This window comes from Halichoeres trimaculatus, unplaced genomic scaffold (assembly GCF_033239565.1).
Source record: "Halichoeres trimaculatus isolate MK-OKI-2021-1 unplaced genomic scaffold, fHalTri1.1 fHalTri1_scaffold_7, whole genome shotgun sequence".
NCBI classification, from domain to species: domain Eukaryota; kingdom Metazoa; phylum Chordata; class Actinopteri; order Labriformes; family Labridae; genus Halichoeres; species Halichoeres trimaculatus.
In genome coordinates, this window is record NW_027437185.1 from 31,442,616 (window position 1) to 31,468,334 (window position 25,719).

The window sequence follows — 25,719 nt, forward strand, 5'->3', positions numbered from 1 at the left end:
TAACAAGACATTTAAGAAAGCTCAGTTTTCTCATTCGATCTATTCTAACCTGCCAGTTTTATCAGAGGAAGAAAAAACAAAGAGTTACAGTGACAGTTCATTACAAAGCCAGTCAATGCAAAAGTCATACATCTCCAATATAAAAATACAAATCCACAAAATAACTATAGAGACAAAGTAGTTTGATATTGTCGTGGAGTTCCTGGCTAATATTTCACTTTCCCTTAAGCTAATGGCACTTATGTTAGAAGGATAAAATCTCCATTTTAAGGGATTCACTATCACCACTGTGAGACCGTCAGGGAGCATCCAGTTCACCTCTGCAGGAACAAATCTTGCTTTACATGTGTGCCACAAGGCACTCTGTAGTTTTCACATTGTTCGAGTGCAATACTGTGGTGGGGAGACAGTGGGTTTGTCTTCAGCAGGTGTGTGTATGTGTGTGTGTGTGTGTGGAGCACTGGTCTAAGCTAGCTGGCTAAACTACTCTTGGCTGTTTTCTTCTTCTATGAGGGAAAAGTTTGACGTAGGCACCGTTGTGATTGTTGAGACTGGAGTGATGTGTGGAATGCGATTATCTGTCGAGAGCAATGCTTCTGCTGTAAAAAGCGGTGGAGACAGGACTACGGTAGGTAGGTTGCAGGAGGCAACTTCTTACAATAAAATCCGAAAAATAAATAAAACCAGGCACGATATCTACATAGTTTAAAAGTGAAACTAAAAACTGAGTCGTGACGAGGATGAAGGCATGAGCAAATGTAAGGCTTTACACAAGAGATGCTCCTTGAGTGCAAACAAACTAAAATTTTACAAATGTCTGCTCTGAAGTGGTCCGTTTAGTGCTGAATTACACTCAGGAGTGTGACTACATTTGGTTTTCCCAATTCACTAGTACTTGGAAGATTGTATACACGACTGCTCTTTGGCAATCTACAAGTTTTAAATCCTCTAAAACTAATCATCCTCCAGTGTTAAACTAACAGTGTTTAAGATTTAATTTGTTTTTTCCAGTAAAGAGGAGACATTCGCTCACAGGAAGCGAAGAGGAGTGAAGAACTTCAGACCACAGACTGCTAAAGAAAGCACAGTGCTCATCATGTCTGCTGGACAAATCATTACAGCTGATAGTGAACACATTTCATTTTGCTCCTTTTTTTTTCTTCCCTTTTTTCAAAGACAACATGTTGCTCTACTCAGTCCGTTTCATGTCCCAAATTCCACTCAGTGCAGGAGGCACATGCTGGCCTTCTTTGTGCCCCGTTGAGCTTCAAACGCCGCCGTTAGAAACGGCGATCGTGGCACCAGATTGGCCGGCGGCTCACCACTCGTTGGTCCTCTGTTTGGTGGTGTCGTACGCTCTGATGACCTCAGACTGAGACACCACGCCGTTTTCATCTTGAGAGAAGGCGTAGCCATCTGCAAAAGGATCGAAGGATTCAAAACTTAGATTGTACAGGTCGGAAATAAATGAAACATGACTTAAAATATATAGAAAAAGACACAAATCAACTAAATAAACTGAAAATGAACTAACAGAAAAAATTAAAGCAATAGCTCCACATTTTGGGAAACATATTCATTTGCTTTCTTGCCAGATGTAGGTGACAGATGAGAGGAAAAGGTCCTACTTTGGCTGACCTCATTTTAAGTATCCTGTACACAGTGAACAGAGTCTTGTTCGTTTTACTACACTTTGCTGTGCCGTTCAACTGCTATGATGGCACCGTGCAGCGTTTGTTGCAGTTGACTCTTTGTGGAGCGAGTCAGGCAAGCTGGTCTCTTCCTCTCAGAATCTTGGCAAACGTTTGTTTGATAAAAAGACAGATACTACTCTGAGGTTAGTGAGGCATATCTTAAATTGCTCTGTATGTTTAATATTTAATCAAAATTTAAAGATGGCTAGGAATCTTTTCATGGCATTAGCAGGAGTCTTTCCTCCTCCATTCATGGTGATAAATTTGATATCTGAAGCCCCGCCCCTTCTTGTTTTGATTGGTTGGTGAGGAAGAAGCAAACTAAGGTTGCGTTATGATTTCGATGCATAAGATCCGTACAAGAGAACATGTGCAGCTTTTATACTTTTTAACACCGGCGTCCATTGGTGCCCAAACTGCAGGGGGCAGTGTATCAGAAACATATGTCTACCAGAGTACTAAATGAGAGTTGAAGAGGTTTGCCTTTTGTCTACAACACAACAAAACGTCATGGAGATTTTCAATATTCTTTCAACCGATTCCTCTTCTCTGCTAAGAGTGGCCGCAATTTCACGCCATGAGTTATTTCACACTCAGTTACCAGTCTGATTTTTGTGTAAAGAATCATGCAGATTGTTGAAGTATATTGTTGCAGCAATTAATTGTGGTTTGTTGGCTTGATTATTCAACAATCACCCAAAAAAATAAATAAATAAATAAAAAATCCTGCACTTAACGGCAGCACCTGCAGCCAAATATCTTGTAGCACTGTTGTCATGCTAACTAGGTTTTTCTTCTGTCTAAATTCTTGCTTGTGTTGTACGTCGCTTTGGACAAAAACGTCTGCTAAATGAAACTGTAGAACTGTAGATTCCTGTATTTCTGCGCTTTGACTACTAGGAGATCCCATTCTTTCGCCATTTTGTCTGTTCATCTCTGTCTGGCAGGTTAGAAGTTTTCAAGTGTGCGCGACACAGAAATTTTCTGCGTAAAAGGGACTGCGTGAGGGGGTGTAATTGTAGTTTAAAAGTTGAACTTTTTATTTAGAGCAAAGAGTCTAAAAACAAACTGTAGTTCAAAAACGGGCATGCACAAAGCAAAAGTACCTTCTTCTTCTGATACTTTATTTGGTTAACTTGTGCTTTTTGAAGCTTGATATCTCTCAAGTAATATTATTTTTCTACAGCTGGCAAGAAAGAATTAAACATATATCCCAAAATGTTGCACTATTCCTTTAGAATAAATTATGGGATGAAAAACTGAACTGAAAGGAACTAAAACAGGTGATTTACAGCTCCCCAAAAGTTTTATCTCTACGTCTGCTTCACCACCTAAAACTGTCCTACAGGGTTCCTCTCTGACCTTTGACCCCTGACTCACCTTCAGGTGTCAAATGACTGGCTCTGTACCTGGAGGCCAGCGGGGAAGTTCAAAGGACCCCGCTGAGTCGGTGAGTGCATTGTGGGGGAATAACAGCGCAACAATTCGTCATTTCATCATAATCTCGATCTACTGAGCTCAACTCAGGACACAGGAAGCACACGAGGAAGAAGGACAGGAAGTGGACGACGGAAAAAGACGAGGAGAGAGTTAGAGGCGTCTATCTGGGAGCTAGAGGAGGCTGGTTTTAAGAAAGGTGGGTGAGGTTTGAATGATGGAATATATAATAAAGGAATCACACAACAATGATCTCATCCCCACCTATGAGACAAACAAAAAGCAAACTGATCAGACAAAGACTCAACTGAACAGAAAGAAACAAACAGAAAAACAAACCCATGCTGAGAGTAACCATGAAGGTCTGTGTCTGTTTCAGATTTTTTATTCCTCCTGTTGACTTACCATACCAGATTGGATCGTGTTGATACTGTCCGAGTCTAATTCTGATGTTAAACTGAGGGCACATGTCTGTGGATTCTTACCCCACAGCTCAGATTGTCTGATTTTCCTCCTTGTCTGACTATAACACCATTTATCTCTTATCCACCTTGTTAATTTATTGGAAACATGATTTTATAAAATCCTTCAAAAACTCTCTGAGGACTACCTATCCAGTGTTGGGCGTTGGTAGCAGTGACGCCTGAAATACACCGGATATGTCTGCAGTGTGATTTGACTGCGTTTGTCAACTCACAGCTGCTGTGTGTTCACTCCGACAAGCTGCATGACTGACAGACAGCTGGAGTCACAGACCAAGAAGTCTCCACGCTTTCCTTTCCATTGATTTGTCTCTTTTCGTTCATGTTGGGCTGTAACACTTCAAACCTGTTGACTCCTGGTCTGGCTTAGCTAATTATATCCATTTGTTGTCATATTTCAACTAAATACGAACTTATTTTGACACTGTTTTTTTTTTTTTTTTTGAGAGTCACTTAATGTTTCATGTAGTTTATGGTCCCGACTTCTTGTCCTGCTCGATCTTCCCTATGCTAAATTTAATGATAATCACAGCTCTGTGTCCATCAGAAATAGTTTTGCTGTGTATTACCTGCAAAACGACGGACCAGCTACACAGTGGACACATTGATTTGAATGAAACCTATTTGATCAGTTTGCCGTAAAAGAACGCAGACGCACTGCAGCCGCATCTGGTGCATTTAAACCGTGTGGCCAGAATTGTTCAGGTTTTTTCCTGGATAGAGACTCCATTTCCCATGAGCACTATGACCCACTGTCACAAGAAAGTGACTGTAGCGAAGGCATTGAGAGCGGACCTTTTTTTAAACACTACTCCTCTTTGTTCAAGACAGATTTTCCCAGGATGCAAAGCAACGAGATAATATTTTTTTTGTATTGTTATTGTTTGAAACAACAATAAATCTTTAAAACTCGGTTTGTACCGTAGTTGAGTCACTGGCTATATTTAGCTCTACTCGCAGCCCAGTGCTCTGAGACATTAATGAATCCCGGTTATGTCCTTCCAGATCAACTCCAACCTTACCAAGCAGAGCTAACGTAACCCCACTCTTCATTTTGTTGATAGACTCTCAGGTTTGAACAGACCACTGCAGAATAACTGCTGCATGTGGGTTGGAATGAACATCATCACAAACAGTTTAGCTCGTGTTTTAGCTTGTGCTCTATCACTCTCTGGTTCAGCTTTCTTCTGCTTTTACGTCTTTTTTCTCTATGTTAGTCTGGCTCCAGTGTCTGTCATTACCACAAAATAAATTTAACAAATCCTTTTCTTCAGTTAAAGGTCAGATCTTGCTCCTCATTGCTAAACTTTGCTGACTGGCGTGGTGTCTTCAGAGCGACTTTCAGTCTACATGCTGTAAACAGATTCATGTTCTCCTGGGAAAATCTGACCCGACCACAGATTGTGAGAGAAAGCATTGTGAAATAACTGGTTTTAAAATGAATAATCTCATGTATGAACAGACAAATGTATTAAAGACAGGTTTTTCCAACATCACTTATAAAGTCGTGACAAGTCCTTCAGTACAAAATGTGTTTTTCAACTTTTTGTAGGTTTTCATAGAAAACAGTCGTGAGATCTGATACAGCTCTATCCACCACATGTATTCACGTCTCAAACTGGACATGGCAATAAGTCATCTCTCTGCTCATACAGGCAGTTTGTTGTGTAGATATACTGCAGGCTAACACTGAGGGAACTGTGGGGCTGCCTGCAGACACGGTTACTGATCTGTGTTTCCTGCTCCTGCTGAACACAGAGTATTTATGAAGAGGAGTAAGATGAAAAGAGTGTTTCTGCCTCTCTGTGTAGACAAAGGGTGAGAGACTCAGGAGGATTTAGAGATTCAGTTTGTGTCAGAGGAGGAAAAATGAAGCCTGGGCTGTTCCCCTGATGGAGGGGCAGTTTGGAGGCAGATAAATCTAACACAAAGTCTTCTGGGCTTTGACCATATTTAGTTTTTTTGTGTGAAAGGATGTAAGAGGAAAAAAAGAAATGTTGAGTAACTTACGGAGCAGGTTCTGCTGCATAGAGTCGGAGCGGTACAAACTGACCGTGCTCTTCTTGAAGACGTTCTTCAGGAGCTGGGCCCTCTCCGTCAAACTACGCACAAAGACACAACAGAAACAGGCAGTATATTAGCAGCATGCTGAGCACCACAGGCAGATTTAATGACCCATACATCAGGCCTGTTTCCAAGCACCTCCAGAGTAGATGGACCTGCTCTACCTGCTGCTAAAAACACCATGTAGGGAGAAGACGAAGTGTGTGTTCATGTGTGGCAGAGGAAAAACTAAAACAGTGTTAGCAGTGAAGTAAAACTAACAAATGTGTTTCAATATACACACACACACACATCTTCAAATCTCTACATGTGTGTCTACATTCTCCATGTGTTTTTTCCTGTGTGTGTGTGAGTCTGTGTGTGTCTGCCCCGCAGCCTGCTGGGTCCGGGACAGTGGCCAGGCAGGGCGATCCCTTTCAGCCAGCAGGAGATCTCACACTGATCTGCTCGGTGCTGAACACTGCTGCAGGCCTCACAGAGCAGAGCAGAGCTGGCTGACGTCTGGTAATACATGGCTTTAATATCAGAGAGCTGCAGCTCTAAACTGAGACATCTACTCTTCTGACATGATTACTGACATTACCGTCAAACTCCTGCAATTTAACAGCAATTGGAAGATTCCTCCCTTCCACAAAGGAATAGTTTTGGCAGAGGAGACGTGAGTATTTGTATAATTTTGAGAGCTTTGGGAGGTTAAAGATGATTCTTCCTCAGAGTTGAGCTTACAGTTTCTGTACCCAAAGAATAACTGCCAAAGCATTGACTCCCATGATGGTGCTGAGCCATATGATACTAATGCAGAGTGACAGCGAGGTCCACCATTTTATTCCACCCTACGTAACTCTGTGACTCTGTAGAGGAGTTGGAGCTGAAACTCTACAGAGAGGGCTGTTTGTATTTGTATTTAACTGTTATGGATGTTTTATCTATTAAACAGTAGGAAGGAAAATCAAGCAACAATTTATTTCATGTCAGATGTGATCTGTCTTGTTTTCCCGACTCTTCCTTTTTCTGTTTCCATGTCGAGTCTTGTGTAGTTAATCTACCTCAACCTGTGTTCCCTCAACTCTTAAGCCCTTTGCACACCAGACATATGTTTTTTGTGCAAATATTACGCATTTTATTTATTTTCTTCGAACCTTCTGTTTTTCAATGCAAGATTTCACATTAGCAATGATCTTTCGCAGCTTTTTTTTTTTTGGACCATGTTCAGTTTTTCCAAAGTTTCGGTTGTGACAAGTACACATCCGACCAATCAAAACGCTCGTCGTTGACAAGTCACATACTGAAACAATCAACACTGATTGTGTTCTTGTCCCAGCACCCGGTTCTTTGCGAAAAAAAAGACATAAAAACTACAAAGAAAACAATTAAAGAGACATAGTTTAGGGGAGAATTTCTACAGAGACTGAATATGACAGCTCTAAATTTTTCTCAATTTCGTGCCGTTTATTCGCGTCCCTGTTGGTGTGCAAAGGCCTTAAGTCATGGCCTCCCTCTGATTCCCAGGAATGTTTTTGTGAGTAAATGTTTTTGTTGGATACTTTTGAATGTTTGATTGTAATATTAGAGTAAGTGGATTTTAGTTTGTGGTTTAAATACGATCTTTGGTTAGTCGACAGTTGGGTTTTGTCTCATGTTTGTTACATCTCAACCTTGATATGTCTGCTTTAAAAGGGAAATGACAGGGAACAGGTGATTTCTTTGGAAAACTTTTCATGCAACTACTGGCAAATAAGTTGAGTGGTTCCCTAAAACAAAAAGGGACTATAGATCAATGGGACTGGATTAAAAAAAAAAAAAAAACGTAATGATTGATAGGTATGTTTATCTTTCACCTCAAACTATGTCTGACTTAAGTCATCAATCATGTTTTTTCTACTAACTTCTTCTTGTTTGATAACTTTACTTGACTCAAATACTATCAATCAGACACAATTAACATCTCTACAGATCAATGTTTAAATATTTTTCTTCATTGAGTATTTGTTTATTTGTGTTTGTACAGAGAAAGCACTGTTAAAAAAAAGGATATTCCCTGAAAATTTCTAGAAGATACTTGGTGAATAAGGTTTGTCTGCTGTAGTTTTTCCAACTCTTGTATGTCACATACCTCTGAGATTAGAGACACATACACCAACAATAAAGTGCATTATGGATTTAACTCCAGTTACTTGTCAGAAAAGTTGTGCATTAACAAAATGTTTGCCCTCTGGGCTAGCAAACTGTTAGTTTGTGATATCCCCGATGTGAGCTGTGGCTTTCTTCGAGCAGGTCTACAAATAAAACATCTCTGCACTTTGGATCCATTTGCTAATATCAATACGAAGGAAAACAAGACCATAACTGGTAATTAGCACAAATAAATGGCTTATAATCCTTGACAAAACGTTCATTTTTATGACATCGTGTCATTATTTTACCTCATATATCAGGGTTTCAGGAAAATGCTGCTATATCACTGGTTTAAACTCGGCGAGACTTATTTCTTTGCCCGATCTTATTCCCTTTTTATTCAATTTTATTTGCTTTTAATTTGTTTTCTTTTAAGTGTCTGTTTTTCTCATCTGTTTTTAACTTTTTTAATTTTACCTACCTGTGCAGCACTTTGTTTAAAGCTGTGGTTGTTTTTAAAAGTGCTTTATAAATAAAGTTGGTATGATTTATTATGAAACACAAGCTTGTTTTAGTCAAATTTACAGATAAAACTGTGTCCTTTAATAAAGAATGTGAATCCAGTGTGTGTAGAAAAACAGACAAAGATGTTTTTGTAGCGTGTAACTGTACCTCTTTCCATGCACCACCGCTCCAGGGTCTTTGGATAAAGCCTCCAGCTCCTGCACCTCATCCACCAGAGTCTTGAAACACACCTTCTTCACTCTGTAATTCAACAAGATTTCATTAAAAACTCCCTTAATACATGCTTTCACATCATTAAACAACCATATTTTATATTTGAAAATTCAACTGAACAATTCAAACTCAGGAAATAAAACGTCTAGTTTTGCAAATTGTTTCTGACGCATCAAATCTGCTCTGGGCTGATGTCATCCAGACCCAAAGGCAGGAAGAAAACTTACTATAATCACAGAATGGAAAACAAGAATTCCTTGGAAGTCTGTATTAAAGAAAAAAACTCTCCAGGAGGAATTTCTTTAGGAGATACGAGGGATCCTGGAGGAATTTCCTGTATGGGATGTGTACTGGAGTGATGATGAGCGAGACAAGACTCACACTTTGTATGTTACGTCGAAGACCAGCGAGGTGACAGGGATGAAGAACAGGCCCATCCAGAAGACTCCCGAACTGAACATCATCTCAGCCTGTCACACACAAACACACACACACACACACACACACACACACTTAATCTCAGGTCTGAGTTCAACAGCTGATCAGATACAAAGAAGAGCTCTTCAGAAGAAGGAACACCTGATAACACCACAATCATCTCCTGTAGTGCCACATAATGGAAACCATACACCACAGAGGCAGCCCAAAACAAACAGTCATATTGTGGAAACAGAGAGGGGAGATGGGTCCCAATAACCTGCTCAAAGTGGGTTAATCCTGCGTGACTAAATGATACCATGTTTGTGTTTAGATGTCCTCCACCTCTCCGCCCTGCAGGGAGGAGGAAGTACCTGTGAAGTGTTTAGACTGTGGTGTCTCTTTCACAGGAAAACAGATCAGCTGTTTGTTGTGTTGAGATCTTCTGTTAATGCATCACAGTAGACACAAGGAGAGGATCTGAGACAATGCAGCCTCAGTGTATAGTCAATACAGCAGTCACTCACAGTAACAAAGCATAAAAGCCTAAATTATAAGATCTTATTACTCTTATCTCTTAAATCAGGGAAGAAAACTACAAACTAATTGCTTCCAAAAACATTTCTTTGCCAGGAAGCTGAGTTTAGAAAGGAAACTGGAGCTACATGATTTAAACCAGACAGATTCGTGAACACAGAGACCGTAACTAAAAGGTTTTTATGACATGACATCTTAAACTACAACTCTTCGAAACATTTGTAACCAACTCGCAGAAAACAAAGATCACTAAATTAGCAACTTGTGGTAACTGTTTGACTTTAGATTCATCATTTTATTCATCAAATAAATATTTAGAGTCATTTTTCAGACTGTTTATGCCTTTGTTTGATATTACATAGAGGAGGGAACAAATATCCCTTTTACATCAAAAGAACCAGGTGCTAGTTCAGGGCTAGTTTATTGTCTGCATGCACTGCTGTTATGATTCACCTCCATTTCAAGTTTTAAATGAGAAACTCCAACAAAATAACAGACGACTCCCTCGTCAGCTTTTCTTTTTATTAATGGTTAACTTTGCTCTGGCCCAGCAAAGAGTTGGTGCCTTCTAAGCACCAACATTTTAGCTGCTGCTTTGGTGGTGGAAACACCAAGAACTGGTGTTGACTCAGGCAGTAGCCAGTTAATAGCCCAAGCACCACCTCTGTCTAAAAGGGGTAAGGGTGAGAGTGGGAAAGGTGCTGCCCGCTCGAAGGGGGTAACATGCAGCAACCAAGCGGCGGTTTACAGGACAATGGTTTTAGGGTGAAACGCAAAAGTATTGTTGCATTTCAGCCTTGCATTTACACAGAAATGGTGTTTTAGCCGACCTAAAACGCAAACTTTCGAATTAGCCCCCAGAGTTGAATTTTTCTAAAACACTGCTGGTTTTCAGTGGAAATGCTCATGTCACGCTCAGCTTCGCTCAAGCATATACCAGAGTACAATACATTTGTTACAACCACCTGTCTGTTTCTGAAATGGTAAATGAAGCACATTGGCTTTAGCGGCCATAGTGGTAGTGGCAAGGGCTTTGCGTACAGCTATAGGGCGCCTGCCTGTCACATGACCCTGAACTGTGCCTCTGCTTGGGGGAGCTTGCGATCTTAATATCTTCTGAACGGCCGAGTAAGAAAAAAATTCACCCCCGTACAGTGGGTGTTGATAGTAAAATTAGTGACTCAGACAGGAGACGTTTTTTGAACCAGGCTGTAAATAGGTTAATTTCTGCTTTGAAAATGGCTTTTTTTGGCTTGGTGTGTCTGTGACCAGAGCCAGCCTCAAGCAAACACTCAGAGAAACAGCAGATTTTAGCACTTCAGCATTGTCTCATGTTCTTAGGCTACCACTTGATTGCTTCACTTGTTCTCTTAGTATTAACCAATTCACTAGATGATCGGCCCAACTCTACTTAAGTGGAGATCTACCAAAAGCCGCTTCGGGACTAGGCAGTTATGGTGCCAACTACAGGCCTAGTATGCTTACTTCAGCATTTTCACTCCCTCAGCATTTCCGTGTAAACGCATATTTTTTCACTGCGTTTTAGTGTTTTCGGATGAAACGTTGTCATGTAAACGCTAGGCTATACCAGTGCTCTAGGACAGGGTTTCCCAAACCAGCAGACTATGCTTCAAAATCTGTAAAAAAAAAAATGTTGACTTTAAGAATGTATTTTCTGACTTTTATTTACTTTTCAATAACATTTGTTGCATTTATTTGTCACAAGTAGATTGAATGTGTAAACCATGTGAATACAGATCGTGGTTTTGATGTCTATCTTATAAAATGTTAACATAATCTATTCATTTAAGGTTTAATCAGGAGCATTCTAGTCATTTGGCTGTTTTTCATCCATTTCTCTGATACATTTAAAATGATCTTCCCAACAAAACTAAAGTTAATGAAGTTTTCATCAGCTTCAATAAGAAGTCGAACACTCGTGTTTGGAACATGACAATCATCACATCTTTCGACCCTGGGATCTCAGAGTTATCCATCCCAGCAAGTAAGACTGAGCATAAAGCATCCAGCACAGCCTCACAGAGCAAATATGCTCTTGTTTTTTCTGGCACTTTAATCATTAAATGATGAGAGAATAACTGGTCAAATATTGTGAGAGCAATACGTTGTTAAAATAACACATGAAGCAGTAAGAAAAATATGACACGACAAGCTTTGCCAACTTCTCGACTCAGCTGTTATCGCACTCATGGAAGTTTGACAGTGAAACACACACCTCAGCTTAAAGATATTAAGAGTTATTGATAAAAGGATTCACAGAAATCAGTTTTTAGTGTACAGTGTGTTATTATTGTTAGCCAAGTTGACTTGAAGTTCAGAGCAGATCTGCTGACTTATGCCTGACGTCCTCTGAGTCTTACGCAATGAGCCGATGTTTTATCTTTCACGCTGTATGTAACAAATGTTCACATCGAGTTCATGAGCAAAATAAATCCCACAACGAGACAGCTGTTATCCGCTTTGGGACTCATTCATCTAGTTAGAAGAAAAACACATTTGGGTACGGTTCAATTCAGATTCAAACAAGTCAAACAGCTTTTCCGTGGCTCTATCAGTCGATCGTTGGGATAATAAGATTTATTCGAAGCAGACACAGTGAGATGGTTTGGATCAAAGGAGGAGGTGATAAAGAAGTTGGGTTTCAGTGCAGAATGAAGGGGACAGTGGAAGTGAAACCTTTCAGCGTTCTGTGTGAGGACAATGTTTGCTTTGGCCCACTGCACTGAAACTATCTGTCATTACACGTCAAAGTGCAAAACCCGCACTCCCTGCATTGTAACGCGCCACTTGTTTAAACTGCAGGGGCCCCTCCACAGTGTCCTTCCTGTAATGCGACACAGGCCGGGCCCTCAGGATGCACACGCACACACATAGACACGAACATGAATGGATCAGTGTCAAAACTATCAAAGCGCTCAGGTTTGCTCAAATTAGCTAATCTGCTCACCATTACCTGCAAATTGACTTTGATGTCTAACAAAACATGAGGGAGGGAGGAAATCCCAAACGACAGGAAATCAAAAATGCCTTTTTTTCTCCAGTTTGAGATGGGTCGCCGATGAATAGAGCTTTTCTTGGTCCCCTGAAGGCTGAGAACGTACAAGACGAGGGAAAACTGCACAGCGGCGCAGGATATGTTCATGTCAATTTTGGAAATTGTGCAGCGCTTGTGGAAACATTTACTGTTTGCTTTTTTTGTTGCAGACAGCTTAATTATTTTTGTTTTCATCCAGTGTATCATGTAGTTAAACAGGGACATTTAAGCTGTCTTATGAGTCTTTAGAAAATAAACCAGGGATGTATACTTACCATACAAAATCAAAGCTGGGAAAGATTGAAAAATAAACCATTTGGGTCATTCACATGTTCAATCACTGGAAAATATTTAGATCTCTCCATCCATAGCTCACAGCCAGTAATAATATGCTACATATAGAATATACAAATAGATACCCAAGCTAGTCATAAATTCAATCAGACTGCTCACAACCAACAAATATTTGTCTCCTGACATCTGGACCGGCTGTGTGACCACGAGCAGGCTGGGCAGTTGTAGTGGATGCTTACGATGTCTCATACCAGGGGACCCCTGGGAGCTGCACGGGGTGAAAGAGGTCTGGGGAGGGGGGCTGTAATTTTAGGACAAACTAATAAACTTGTCTGGCTGGACAGACAGTAGTGTCCGCTGGCATGGAGGGTCGTGTTTTGACAGGCTGCTGACCCCCACCATGGAAACACGCACACAGAAAGACACACAGACTACACAGCCAGAGGCAATCACACATAGGCTGACACAAACACAACACCTAAATCGCAATCATAAACTGTTTCAAGACAAAGTTTTTAGATTTAATTATTTCTTAAAAAGTGGAGGTTAAAATTTAACTGATTGAGAGGTAAGAAAGGGGGTTCCTGATCCTAACAGTCGACCTCTTAACATTTCACCAACCTCTTAAACCAGGCATGAACAAAGTCAGGCCCAAAGCCGACTTTCACACATTCCCCAGCTTTCACCTCACAACAAATTAACCCCTTGATGTCTGTTGTTGCAAATTTGCGATGTATCCTATCAGGTCTTGATGCAGCTGAAATAACCTTTATATCGTACCATTACCCATTGATTTATATCCTACACATACCACATATCGTATCAGATCCACTGTGTCACAATATATTGGTCAGGGGATGAACTTCTCATTTCTTTATGTATAATATAACTTAGTTATAACTTTTGTGTGTACTATACTCAAATTTATAATCTCCACTTAATTTAACATCTGTAAGAATGCAAAAACATATAACAACTATTTAACTAACATTTTCTGTCAAGTGCACAAACAAAACCAAAGTATCCCAAGGTAGCCTCTCGCAAACATTGTTTCATCTACTTGTATAAAGTTAAAGCTCTGTAAATTCTGCAGGAACTCAACCACACCTACAACTGATGAGTTTAAATGAATGAATTTATCATGATGTGAAAATGTGTCATAATCATTTCCCCTTATCTGACATAAATCGATCATATATCCAAATGGAGAAAATCTTGCTTAGCCAGAAGCAGAGCTTGCTGATGTTTACGCAGCACATAGCACTGCAGAAAACTGATCACTGATCATCCGGTATCATAAGACAACTGAGGGACAGGTGAGGTTTGATTTCATAAGTCTGTAATCATGGTACAAGGACGTTAAGGCACACTTAAAGCCTCATTTTCACCAAGCAGACCGGGTCGGTTGGTCTCGGTATGGTGCGCATGTTGTGGCGTTTCCACTGACTGGAAATGACCCGGACAGATCCCTAAATAACCGAGACGAGCCATCCCACTTATTGGGACCCTTTCGTATGGGTGCCAGACTGAACCGATCCGCTATCGGAAGGTGGAGCTACAACACCACAGACCGTTGATTGGTCGAAAGAATCGTCACTTACCCCGGCAGCAGCTGCATGTCTCCTGACGGCACACAGAGTTCTCTGAAACAAAAGCTTGATTGCACTTTGTATCAAAGAGCTACATGTCAATCACAGAGAGGACGAAATGCTGCATGTCTTCCATCTATGCTCTTTGTTTACTGTGTCGCATTATTCTTCTTTGTTGGATTTATTAGTGGGGTAAAACTGTGTCATGCTGCTACGATGTCACACTATTGTTTAACAGCTGCGGCTTTCGGCACCTGGCTTACACACCGGGATCAGGCTTAACTGTACCAAATCGTGCCAAACTGAACCGGACTGCTTGGCCAAAACCCGGCTTTTGACCCGTTTTTACCAAGCAGACCAGTCTAGATCAGTGCAGTTGGAAAAGGTTGACTCAGTTAAGCCTGATATTGTTTGCGTTTCCACAACCTTAGCCCCTGGCGGTAGGCGCCGTGTAAGCCGGATGCTGATTGCTGCATTGGTTGAATAATAGCGTGACGCTATAGCAGCGCGACACAGTGTATCCCGCAAATAAATCCAACAAAGAAAAACGTGACACAGTCAACAAAGAGCAACAATGGGAAACATCCTGCAATTTGCCTTCCTTGCTGCCAGGAAAAATAGAGTGTCCACTGTCGCACTGTAAGTGAAGATTCTTTCAACCAATCAATGGTCTGCAGTGTTGTAGCGTCACCCTCAGAGATTGGATCAGTTTAGTCTGGCACCCCTACAGAAGGGTCCCAAAAAGTGGGTCTTGGTTATCTGTGGATCTGTCCTGGGATCAGTCAGTGGAAACACCATAAAATGTGTGCCGTGCCGCAATAAATTACACTGAGCTGGTTGGTGGAAACAGGGTTTTAGTGACTGGTTTTAACAGAAATGGTTAAAAGAAAGAGTTAACAGAGTATTCATTAGTTACTTTCATGGTTAATAAATATGTCAGAAGTAGGCATTCTTTGAAAAAAAAAGTTTGGAGGTTGCTGACTTTGACCATTTAAAGGCTAACAACAAATCAAGCTTTAAAAATGCAAATCAACAAAAGCTTTATGGTTTGTTTCTGACTGGCTTTGCTCAACCAGATGGGTTGTTTCTATACTTTGCAGCTCTATAGTACAGTAAATGTCTGAGTTTGGGACCAAGTATCTTCATAAATATTCAAAAAATGTGTTTTGATCAAAGAATCATCATCTCTTTAAATCCTTAGACTGTTAAAGACTACACAGGAGTTTTGTCCGGATCACATCACAAGGTATTTTCATTCCTTCTTAACACTTATCCACCAGACTGATGACGCCTAAGTGAGACTGAGGCCTGAGCAGATTTAATTATGTTAATGCTCACTATTGTCATGGTAAATGTAAATTGAGTTAATCCACCACTTCACTATTCACCCTGCAGCCCTACAGTATGCTCTGGATCCAGCAAACAGGACTTAGAAAAACCACCTTTATATTCTCTGCCAGCTGTACGACATCCCAGAGATGCTAATACTCAAACATTAGCTTCCTGAATCCACAGAGCTTCTTTGTACAACATTTTTAATAAGCAGACGGAGAGGAGGGAATAGACTAAACTCAATCTCCTCTGAGACTTCTGTTTGGTTTGCATCCATCCATGTGAATTCTCTAATTGGCTGGTTTTGACTGGCTGCACCAGACATTGCTGAACTGGGCATGCAGGGTTTAAGAGTGGAGAGGCTTTGATGAAGTATTTGGCCAAAGAGAGCTACGACGATCAGAAAGTTTCTTGTTCAAAGTTAAAGATTTTTGTTTTTTTCTCTTAATGTCATGAGACAAATCGGCCAATAACCATCCTGAAAGAGGTGGATAAGTAAACCAAACAATGGCCGCTCAGCTGGGTCCTTCATGCACCCCATGCTCTCAGTGTGTTGCCCAACAAAGACAGCAAGAAGCAGACGAAGAAAAACTCTTTACACAAACACTTGTAACTCAGCAGTCTGACTCGTGATTTGGAGTGTGTGCACAGCAGATTAAAACCGTTGTTTTCACTAAGACTGTACAGTACGGTCGGCTATTACACCAAGCATGTGTGATGGAGTTTATCAATCATTAGCTGAGGGAGGATTAGAAGGTCGTGGGCACATGAGTGTGACAAAACCTCCCTGACGACGTGCTCATGAGTCTTAACAAGGGAACAAATGGTTTCCAAGAGCAGAGCTGAGGGACTAAGTCAACAGCAGTGATGAACAGGGCTCAATATTTCTTCAGTGAGGTCTTTCAAAAGTAAGAAAATAATCAGGAATGAAATTGACCTGATGATGAAACAGGCGTGGAGAGCTTGTTTTGGCCCAAATGGGAAGAATTGGAAAAAACATTAGTCATAGATTCCAGTAAGTGTAGAGAACAAAAGAGAAGAAATGTGAGCTGATGATCAACAGACAGAGTTTAAATCAAACCTTAATGAGCTTTTAATGTGTTCTGTATCTGCTTACTGATAAAAGTTTGCTTCTGTTCAGTCCCTGTAAAAGAAGTTTAACCTAAAAGATCTGATTGAACAACTGCTCAAGCTGCTCTTTCAGGTAAACAATAAAACTTGACCTAAAAACTGAAAGATGCATCTGTGTTTGCTTTGATGGATTGCTTGTCTGAAGCAAGTTTCAAGTTTCTCTTGAGGTTGAGTTTTAAAAGCAGTACTAAAACCCTGAGGGTTTAAAAAAAGAACACTACCTTTAAGAAAAAAAAAACTTTCATGCACCAAAATGTGCAGGATTACTAAAATGATGGAGCAAAGCAAAGAAGGAATGTGACAGAAATAGTGCTGTCCGGCAATTAAAAATCTAATTAATCTAACTAATTACAGGATTTGTAATTAATTAATCTACCCAATCACATTTTAATATCGTGTCTCCTTAGGGTCCCCAAATAAAGAATTTGAATTCTGGGATTTTACAAAATTGTAGTGCATGGCTAATCAAATGAATACATGAAGAAGAGAAGATTTCTAAGTCCACATTTTTTCATCAACTGGCCAATGTTAAAATGTCCGTGTTCGCCATTGATGTCTATAGATGTCAATTCGATTGCAACCGTTTGCTGCATCTATAGATGTAAATTGTGTTTTTAAGCAGGGGGAGGCGGGGTCTGGCGGAGCTTGTCATTCAAAATCCTGCTTGTAAACTACTGTGGGTGAGAGCGATGCTGTCTTTGGATGAGAGATCAGCATGGATATGAGGAGAAGATGTGAGATGACAGAGACATAGCGAGACCCTGCAAGTCAGAAAAGTTCAGGCAGCTTACGCTCCAACTGAGGATGTGTCGTGGTAGTTCAGAGAGAAAGAGTGCGCAATCTTGAGAAAATACGACAGAGATCATGGAGAGGATCAAAGGATGGAGCGCTGGAGATGAACGCGATCAACACGATGTTTGTTGGATCAAAAACAGGAATAGAGTCCACATTTCTTAGGTTGTTTTGGTGTTTATTTGGATCTTGAAAGATCGTTCAAGATGCTCTAAAAACGGCTGGCAGCCAATGAGTTGATGTCATGTTTTTTAACGCGTGTCATTAACTAATCTAGTTAAAATCTTAAAGTGACATCCCTATATATAAACTTTCTAAAAAGACTAAATTAAAATCTGGGGACCTCATGATTGAAAAAATTAGACAGATGATGCTTCAAAATCAATATTTCATTAATAAGTCTTATTTTTTTAATGGTGCCATGGAAGTGAAATATAAAAGAGTCTGACAAGGATTCAAATTGTGAAACATCTATTTTTTACAGGACAGAAGGATGGTAGACTGTTATTTTACTTGTATAAAAACATGGGTAAGGAGGGGGTGGAGAAAGGGTCTCAGTGTGATGGGAAGTCCTGTCTGAATTCACTTTGACAAACTCAGTAAGAAAAGAAATTGATCATATCTTTTCTTTAATGCCTGTAAGTAGACAATCATGATCTCACCAGGCTTTTAAACTCAGGAAGAGAATCTTGTGCTTAATCACTTCAGTGTCTCACAGTCTGGCAGAGATCGCCTCCAGTGTATTCTTGGCACGCTGCACATCAACAAACTTCTTGGTAAAATGAGCTCCTTCAGAGTAAGGTCTTCTTATCTCTGAACAGAGACTGCTGATGCACACTTGCCAAGTGTGGAGTCTCTGCGCTGATGACAAGCACTTAAGTGTAAGAGAGGGTGAGAGATGCAGAAATAGGAAAAGCAAAGGTGGGTGAAACGTGAAGAGGGTAGAAAACACTGAGTTGATAGCAGACTGGTCCGCACAGCAGGTCAGTGTCACAGAGCCAACACAAGACATCTCTGGAGGTGAAGCTAAGCCGCTTAGTGAGGCAGATTACACTCCCTGAACAGAATAATCTGCCACTTTCTTTTAGGATCTGTGTTGGACTTTTATGAGGCGCAAACGGGATGAGCCAGTTTGGGAGTATTTGTGAAAAGCGTACTGGCTGTTTCTGTGAGCTCTGTGGATGGATCCAGCACCTGTCTTGTCAATCGGCCAAAGAAAATCTAGCCTGACATTGATGGATGTGCTCACATGAAGCCGGGCGCTGCTTAGTTCTCTTGTTAAAGCCAGCGAGTCGGGCAGAGAGTGAGAGCAGAAACAGGAGGAGAGGGGACTTCTGGTGTCTGTTATGTTGTTAGTCCTCGGGCAGTTTTTCAAACTGGCACAGATGAAGAGGGTGAAGGAAAGAGAACAAAGAGGGAAAAGGCTGCTGCGACGAGGAAAAGAAAAAGATGGAAGGACATAGAGCAGAAAATATTTGATGATTCAAGAACAGAGTGAGGAGGCCGTGGTGAGGTATATGAGGCTTTGTCAGGGAGGAATCCTGCTCCTCAGAGGCTACAGGGTCTTGGGGTGGAGACTGGGTCTCTGATGCTTTCTCAGGTTTCTGAGAGATGTGTCCCTGTTTGATGATGTACTGGCATCTCTGAGTTAGGGAAGGGGCATAGGGTTACAAACTACCCACAGGACACCATTACTGTCTTCAGTCAAGTGCTGCAGGGCGTGGATGAAAGCAGCAGGCTCCAGTGAGAAGGCAGAGGGAAGCTAATATACTCATCCAGTGTGTGTGTGTGTGTGTGTGTGTGTGTGCATGTGTGTGTGCGTGTGTGTGTATGATTTATGAGTTAGTGAGTGAAAGAAAGTGCTTTTTCCATGTCTTCTTAGTTGTTGTTTTATTTGTCAAAGGCCCAGACATCATGGAAGTCAACCTGGCGAATGCATAATTATGGTTGTGTGGGAGCCACAACCAGCTCCTGGTTAGCTTAGCTTAACATTTGTACCTTTATAGCTCACTTCTTAATGTCCTAAATCTTGTTGGTTAAATCTTTGTAAAAACACAAGTGTGGAAATCACATTTTGCCAGTTTGCAGGGAATTATGTGCTGGATTACTTTGCTCTGAGCAACAATTACTTTCCAGAGACAGAGCTGGTTTATAAAGTCCTGGTTTGATCTATTCATATGTTTAATGTAGGGGGGGCTTCCTTTCACATTTGAAGCGATACGGTACCGATATCCGGTACCTGGCCATCGGTATCAGTACTCAATGGTACCAATTCTTGGAACTTTTGTGTGCGTTTGTCTAAATTTGACGTATTTGTTTCTCAGTATATATCCTTGCAATGCTGCGTTCATGTCCAGCATGGAAAATGGCCTACTCTTCTGACCCTTTTCCACTAGGTCCTACACTACTTGGCCCTACTCGATTTGCAGCGTCTTTCCACTAGCCTGATACCTCCTAAAACAAGCAAGTTTTAGTACCTACTCTGCTCTGGTTCCAAGCAAGCTGAGTCGATACTAAAAGATGACGTCACGGACAAGTCAGGAACCTAAAACAAGACAGGACATAAGAGGACGAAAAAACTGCAAGAATGGTTTCCCGTCAAGTTTCTCCCTGGTTCAACGATGAGGTCCAGGCCTTTTTGGGTTTGGTGGCTGAGGACAGGATCGAACGGGAGCTGGATGGAGCCTCGAGGAACGAAAAAGCGTATCTAGGGATGAGTACCAATTAGGTACTTTTATCTGACTGAATTCTTTCAAAAGTACCGGGTACAGATTCACGTAAAATCATGAGGTACCATATATAGGTACCAAAATGCATCCTTGACTGACTGTGACTGTGAGAGAGTGGAAAAAAAGGAGAATTTTCCATGCAGGACATGAACACAGCATTACAAGGTTACATACTGAAGAATAAATATGTTAAATTAAAAAGAGTTTACATTTTATTAGTGAACAAATTGATATTTTTTGCCTCATTAACACACTAAAGTACCGAAAATTAGTACCTTTGAGTACCGGTACCGATTGCCAGGTACCAGGAATCGGTACCGTATCGTTTCAAATGTGAAAGGTACCCATCCCTATGCGTATCAGGGCGTCCCAAAGCTAATGGAGGAGCAAGGCTACCGACGGACCTCCCAGCAGTGCCAGGAGAAATTGAAGAAGCTAAAAGGTGATTAGAGGAGGATAAAGGACCACAATGGCCAGAGTGGGTCTAACCGCCAAAAATGTAGGTGGTTCATCCAATTAGACACCATTTACAGTCTCAGGCCGGCCAGCAATGGGGAGGGAGAGCTGCTGCAGAGACTGGTCAACGATGGTAAGTTGTGTCTTTACTCCGTAGTGTGCTTAACAGCGTTGCTAAACGTTAGTTTTTGTTCAACAAAGGGATATGTATTGTACTTAAAATTGCTATTTTAAAGTAACGCCAGCCCCGTGAAAGTATCCCCTGCTGGTTACAAAACCTTAGCTGAATAGGTTGAACTACTGTGTAATATGTTGTTTTTACAAGCTGACATTTTGTTTTGTGTGTATAAATAGATGTGTACGTCCTCTTTTTGTTCAAGAAACCCTCACAGTAACATGGTACCGTTTGATTTTGTGTGAATCGGTACTCAGTACTGCAGACAGAATTCGGTCGGTACCCATAAAAGTACCAAATTCTGTCCCCATCCCCAGTTTTACGTGGATCAGACAAAGAAGATAAGACCTTTTAATAACGAAACTTCAGAGGTAGTGTCAATTGTCAAAACTTAAAGTTTCTTTGTTCATAAACTTCCCACACAGCCTAACATTTACAAGACAAGCATGAAAGCCAGTCTTCTCACCCCTGATGTCCATCAACATCAAATGAAAATGCCTTTAAATCCAGACATAAAGAGCTATTAAAGCAAACAAAGACACACAACAAACACAGAAAAGGAAAAGACTTGAGAAGTCTGTTTCTTTACCTTAACTATGATGTAACTGAACATTTCCTGTCTACTCATGTGATGTGTTTTAAGGCCTATTTAATCATGTTGCATTAATATAACATTTAGAGGCAGTGAAATCCCAGCCCACTCTCAAATAGGAGACACAGAGTCGGAGAGGTATTTTCTCCCACTGTAGGTTTTTTTCTCATTTTCTTCTAAATAGCCTCCAACTGTGTTTTTGTTCTCCAATGAAACGACGCCTCATTCTCTCTCCCCAGAATGCACAGGGAAACGTCACCTGAGCTCAATAGGCTTCCACTGACCACCTGTGGAGGCTGAGACACAGTGCTCACATTCACATGTAAATAAATCAAAGATACTTTAAATCTGTTTCTCAACATTTACTGAACTTTTGAGGCATTTAACCTCTTTTTTTTTCTTGGTGGGTAGATTTTCAGGCAACAAATTCATCGTCACGCATGTTTGCTTCCAGACTGCTCCACTGTTTCAAAGTCACCTGTGGATACTCAGAGCCGAGGGAGGGCAATGGAACACAAACATTGGGCTAATTGGCCCAATTAAGTCATTATGCAACACAAGCCAGAGGTCTGACATTTTACACCCCTCCGGCTTCCATTACAAAGACCTGTGTAAAGCCAGACTCTGAGTTTTCCCACCAGCTTCTTTTTTTGTTTTAAAGCAGCAAACCAACTGAGGCACTGCAGGTCTGTCTGTAAGAGACTTCTACAGCGGTAATTTCTTTAATACCGGAGGAAATCTAAGCTTTGATGCATGCAGATGTGCACGCATGAGTATTAGGACATGCAGGCATGTGTGTATTTACCTCTCCTGACATGTCCGGAGCCAGGGGGATGAGGGGCCAGAGGGAAGAGTAGATGATGAAAAACACCACCCACAGGCCGATGCTTCCCCAGATGGCGATGTGGCTGAACTGTTTGTGGAGAATCAGAGGACAGTGAAGTGTTAAAGAGCAAAGATTTACATTTAACCTCATGAAGCAATGTTCAAACCATCACTTTCATATTTACATGTGTCTAACTTGTTACCACTTTCTAAATGTATGTATTAAAGATTAGGATGAGCAGCTCCTCCTGGCTTGACGGAGTTACCATACGGTGTGAGTAAATCCAGTTTACATTTACTAGCCCAATGGGCCAAACCATGAAGAGATTTCAACAAGAGGAGGATGACAAATATGTCACAAGTGTCAGTGGACGTGTAAAATGGAAGAGTTGGAAATAGATAACAGAGCTTTAGCAAGAGAGGAGGGACTTGTGAACTTACCATGGTCCAGGACGAGGTCTCGAGGCCCGCTTTAAGACAAACTGTGATGACCACAAACTGTGGAGACATAAATCAAACCGACATTAAAAGACTGTCCCCCTTTAATACTAAAATCAGTTCTGGTGCATTCTTCATCTCTGACTTTTTATTCAGTGCATATTTTTGTTTAAAGAGGCTGTGAGGAGTTTGAAAGTGATCTTGAAAAAGTCTCCTTTTTAGATATATGCCTCACGGTGGATTAAGATGAGATAAGACTCCTTACTTTGTCTTGATGTTGGGTTTCTGCTAATAAAATTTTATTAACATTAACGGGTCTAGACCTGTGAATGTTTTCTAAAGTGTCTTTAGATAACGTTTGTTATGATTTGGCGCTATACGAATAAAAACTGGTAATCGTAACACACGCTTTAAAATGAGATTATCAGCTCTAAAATTGTTGGTTACAGGTTATTTTAATTTGCTACTTCTTATCTTGCAGTTTGGGTCGTCCAAGACCAGACCGATGTACGGCACATCCAGGGGGCCATTTACACAATAACGGTTTTTCGGGTTTAACGCAAAAGTTTTGTTGTGTTTCAACCTCACATTTACACAAAAACGGCGTTTCAGCCGACCTAAAGCACAAACTTTTGAAAACCGCCTCCAGAGTGAGATTTTTCTAAAACCCTGCCGACACCGTTGCCGTGTAAACAGTAGGCCGTCATTTTCAGAGGAAACAATGACATCACACTCCGAGTTTCATGTTTTCAGATGAAACGTTGTCATGTAAATGGGGCCTTGGTCTCTGACAACACCAAACCGGCTGACAAAGTTTAGTAGTGAGAAGAGATAAAACACAGAGATCTGTGTTTTAATCAGCTAAAACAATTTCTGTGACTAATTTTGAAGTGATGGTGGACACTGGAGTCCAACTGTCAGACAGAAAAAGGACAGAAGAGCAGAAGAAAGATAAACGGGAGCTAAAGGCTAATTAGCCTTTAGCGCAGGCTTTATCACTCTACAACACAGGAGCTAAATGATTTGTACTAATGTTCATTTCAACCCACAGTCAGCAGTTATTCTGCAGTGGTCTGTTCAAACTTGAGAGTTTATCAATAAAATGGAGAGTGAGGTTACGTTAGCTCTGCTTGGTAGATGACTGGCAGGACATAGCTAACCAGGATTTACCAACGTTACACATTATGGACTTGTCTTAGAGAACTGGGCTGCCAGCTGCGCTAAACATAAATGGCTACTTAACTACAAACAAACTGACAGTGTTTACTTGTTGTCCCATTAGCCTAAAGATATGTCAAAGCACCGGGCAAACATATAGCTGGCTGCGACAACATTTGCTTGATGTCACGTTTCAAATCGTAGAGTTACGCAACTGTACTGATAAGTCCCTTACCTCAGCGCTTTGTATCCAGCAAAAAGTTGTTTTGGACAAAGAAAATTTGTTTTGTCCCGATCTCCATTTAATTCCAAAACAAACACACACCTCGCTTAAAGTAATTTACAACAGTGTGATGAGACTCCGGGCCACAAGGGGGCGAGGGAGTGCAATTAAAACAGATCCTCCTCAAAGCATCTTTAACAAACTGCACAGCTTAAAAATTGAAGATCACTTGAGAAGAAAGTCTAAGTGATGTTTCTTCACTGAACTGAATAAGACTTGGCGCAGAAATCCTGAACCATTAACACAGCCTGTCAGAGAGATTGCTGCACTCACCGTGTAAACCATGTTGCCTAAGAGGAGATAGTCAGGAGTTCTTCCATTTCCAAAAACTGTATCTGTGAAGAGAATCAGAAACAGAAGCTTTTAGGCCAGAAATGTTTCACTTTAGCTGTTAAAGTCTTATTAAGAGTTCCATTAGGGTTTTCAAACAAGGCGGAAAGAAAGATATTTATCAGTGTGTGACGGGGTGTGAACTTTGTTATAAAACACTCTGTCAGAAACTCAGAACTTGTGAAGAAACAAAGTGAAATGCTTCTTCTATTAACGCTCTTTGAGAGGCTGGAATGTTAATTCTGTCTTTCGCAACAACTAAAAAAGAGTTTTGCAAGGTATATCCATCAGTAAGACTGGAAGCAGAAATGGTGTGCATTAATCAAAGTTCTAAAAAAAAGTCTAATTTGCTGATTAAATAGAAAGAACAGGACTGTTTCAGTTAAGAAAAGAGTAATTATTCTTCCATTAAACCTGAATCCAACTGTTGAGAAAACTTTTCCTAAAACAGTGGTTAGATGAAGTCCCTAAATTAATCAAATGAGAATTAAAATCCCACAAACATATTTCTCCAGCGTGGATTTTGGCCGCAGCTGAAGCTGAAACATCAACAGTGTTTTACTGCCAGTGAGCAGGGGGAGAGGAGCTGCCTTTCCCTTCACTTCCGGTTGGTCACATGTCTCGTGTGCACTGAGGCTTTGCTGACAGCCTGTCAGTCAGAGTGAAGGGGCTTGGCGCCTTTGTTTGGAGAGCGGGTCCAAGCTTGTGTGGTCTTCTGCTGTGGCTGGCCAAGACTTACCGGCTCAAAGATCCCTATTCTCTCTGCACACATGCACGCATGCACGCTTGTACGCACACAGAAACCCTGCATTTGAGTGTGCACAAACATGCACAGCTGATCCCCGAATAAATATTGCGTTTTCATCTTCACTTTGGATTTTCAAAATGCATCACTGCCTGCACAAAACAGTCACCTGGAAAGATTTAATCTAATTCCTGTTATTGTAAAATAAAATAAACCCAGTGTGGCTAACATGAACCCCTGCAAACATGCATCTATGCTTATCCATCATTTTTCAGCAACACATGTTTGCAATCCATGACTGGACGGTCGGT

The 25,719-nt window shown here is 40.9% G+C and overlaps 1 protein-coding gene across 2 annotated transcripts in view; it reads right to left on the minus strand.

The window, feature by feature from the left end:
• Nucleotides 1–1,163: 1,163 nt before the first annotated feature.
• The window catches only part of atp8a1 (ATPase phospholipid transporting 8A1), a 143,193-nt gene continuing 118,637 nt past the window's right edge, over nucleotides 1,164–25,719 (minus strand). For both annotated transcript variants that reach the window (XM_074673515.1, XM_074673514.1), the window contains 7 exons: nucleotides 24,607–24,668; nucleotides 22,896–22,952; nucleotides 22,435–22,542; nucleotides 8,912–9,000; nucleotides 8,465–8,557; nucleotides 5,624–5,715; nucleotides 1,164–1,416 (listed from right to left, as the gene is read on the minus strand). In XM_074673515.1, the coding sequence (XP_074529616.1) occupies nucleotides 1,319–1,416; nucleotides 5,624–5,715; nucleotides 8,465–8,557; nucleotides 8,912–9,000; nucleotides 22,435–22,542; nucleotides 22,896–22,952; nucleotides 24,607–24,668 (599 nt within the window). In that variant the 3' untranslated portion in view covers nucleotides 1,164–1,318. The remainder of the gene's footprint in view (nucleotides 1,417–5,623; nucleotides 5,716–8,464; nucleotides 8,558–8,911; nucleotides 9,001–22,434; nucleotides 22,543–22,895; nucleotides 22,953–24,606; nucleotides 24,669–25,719) is intronic.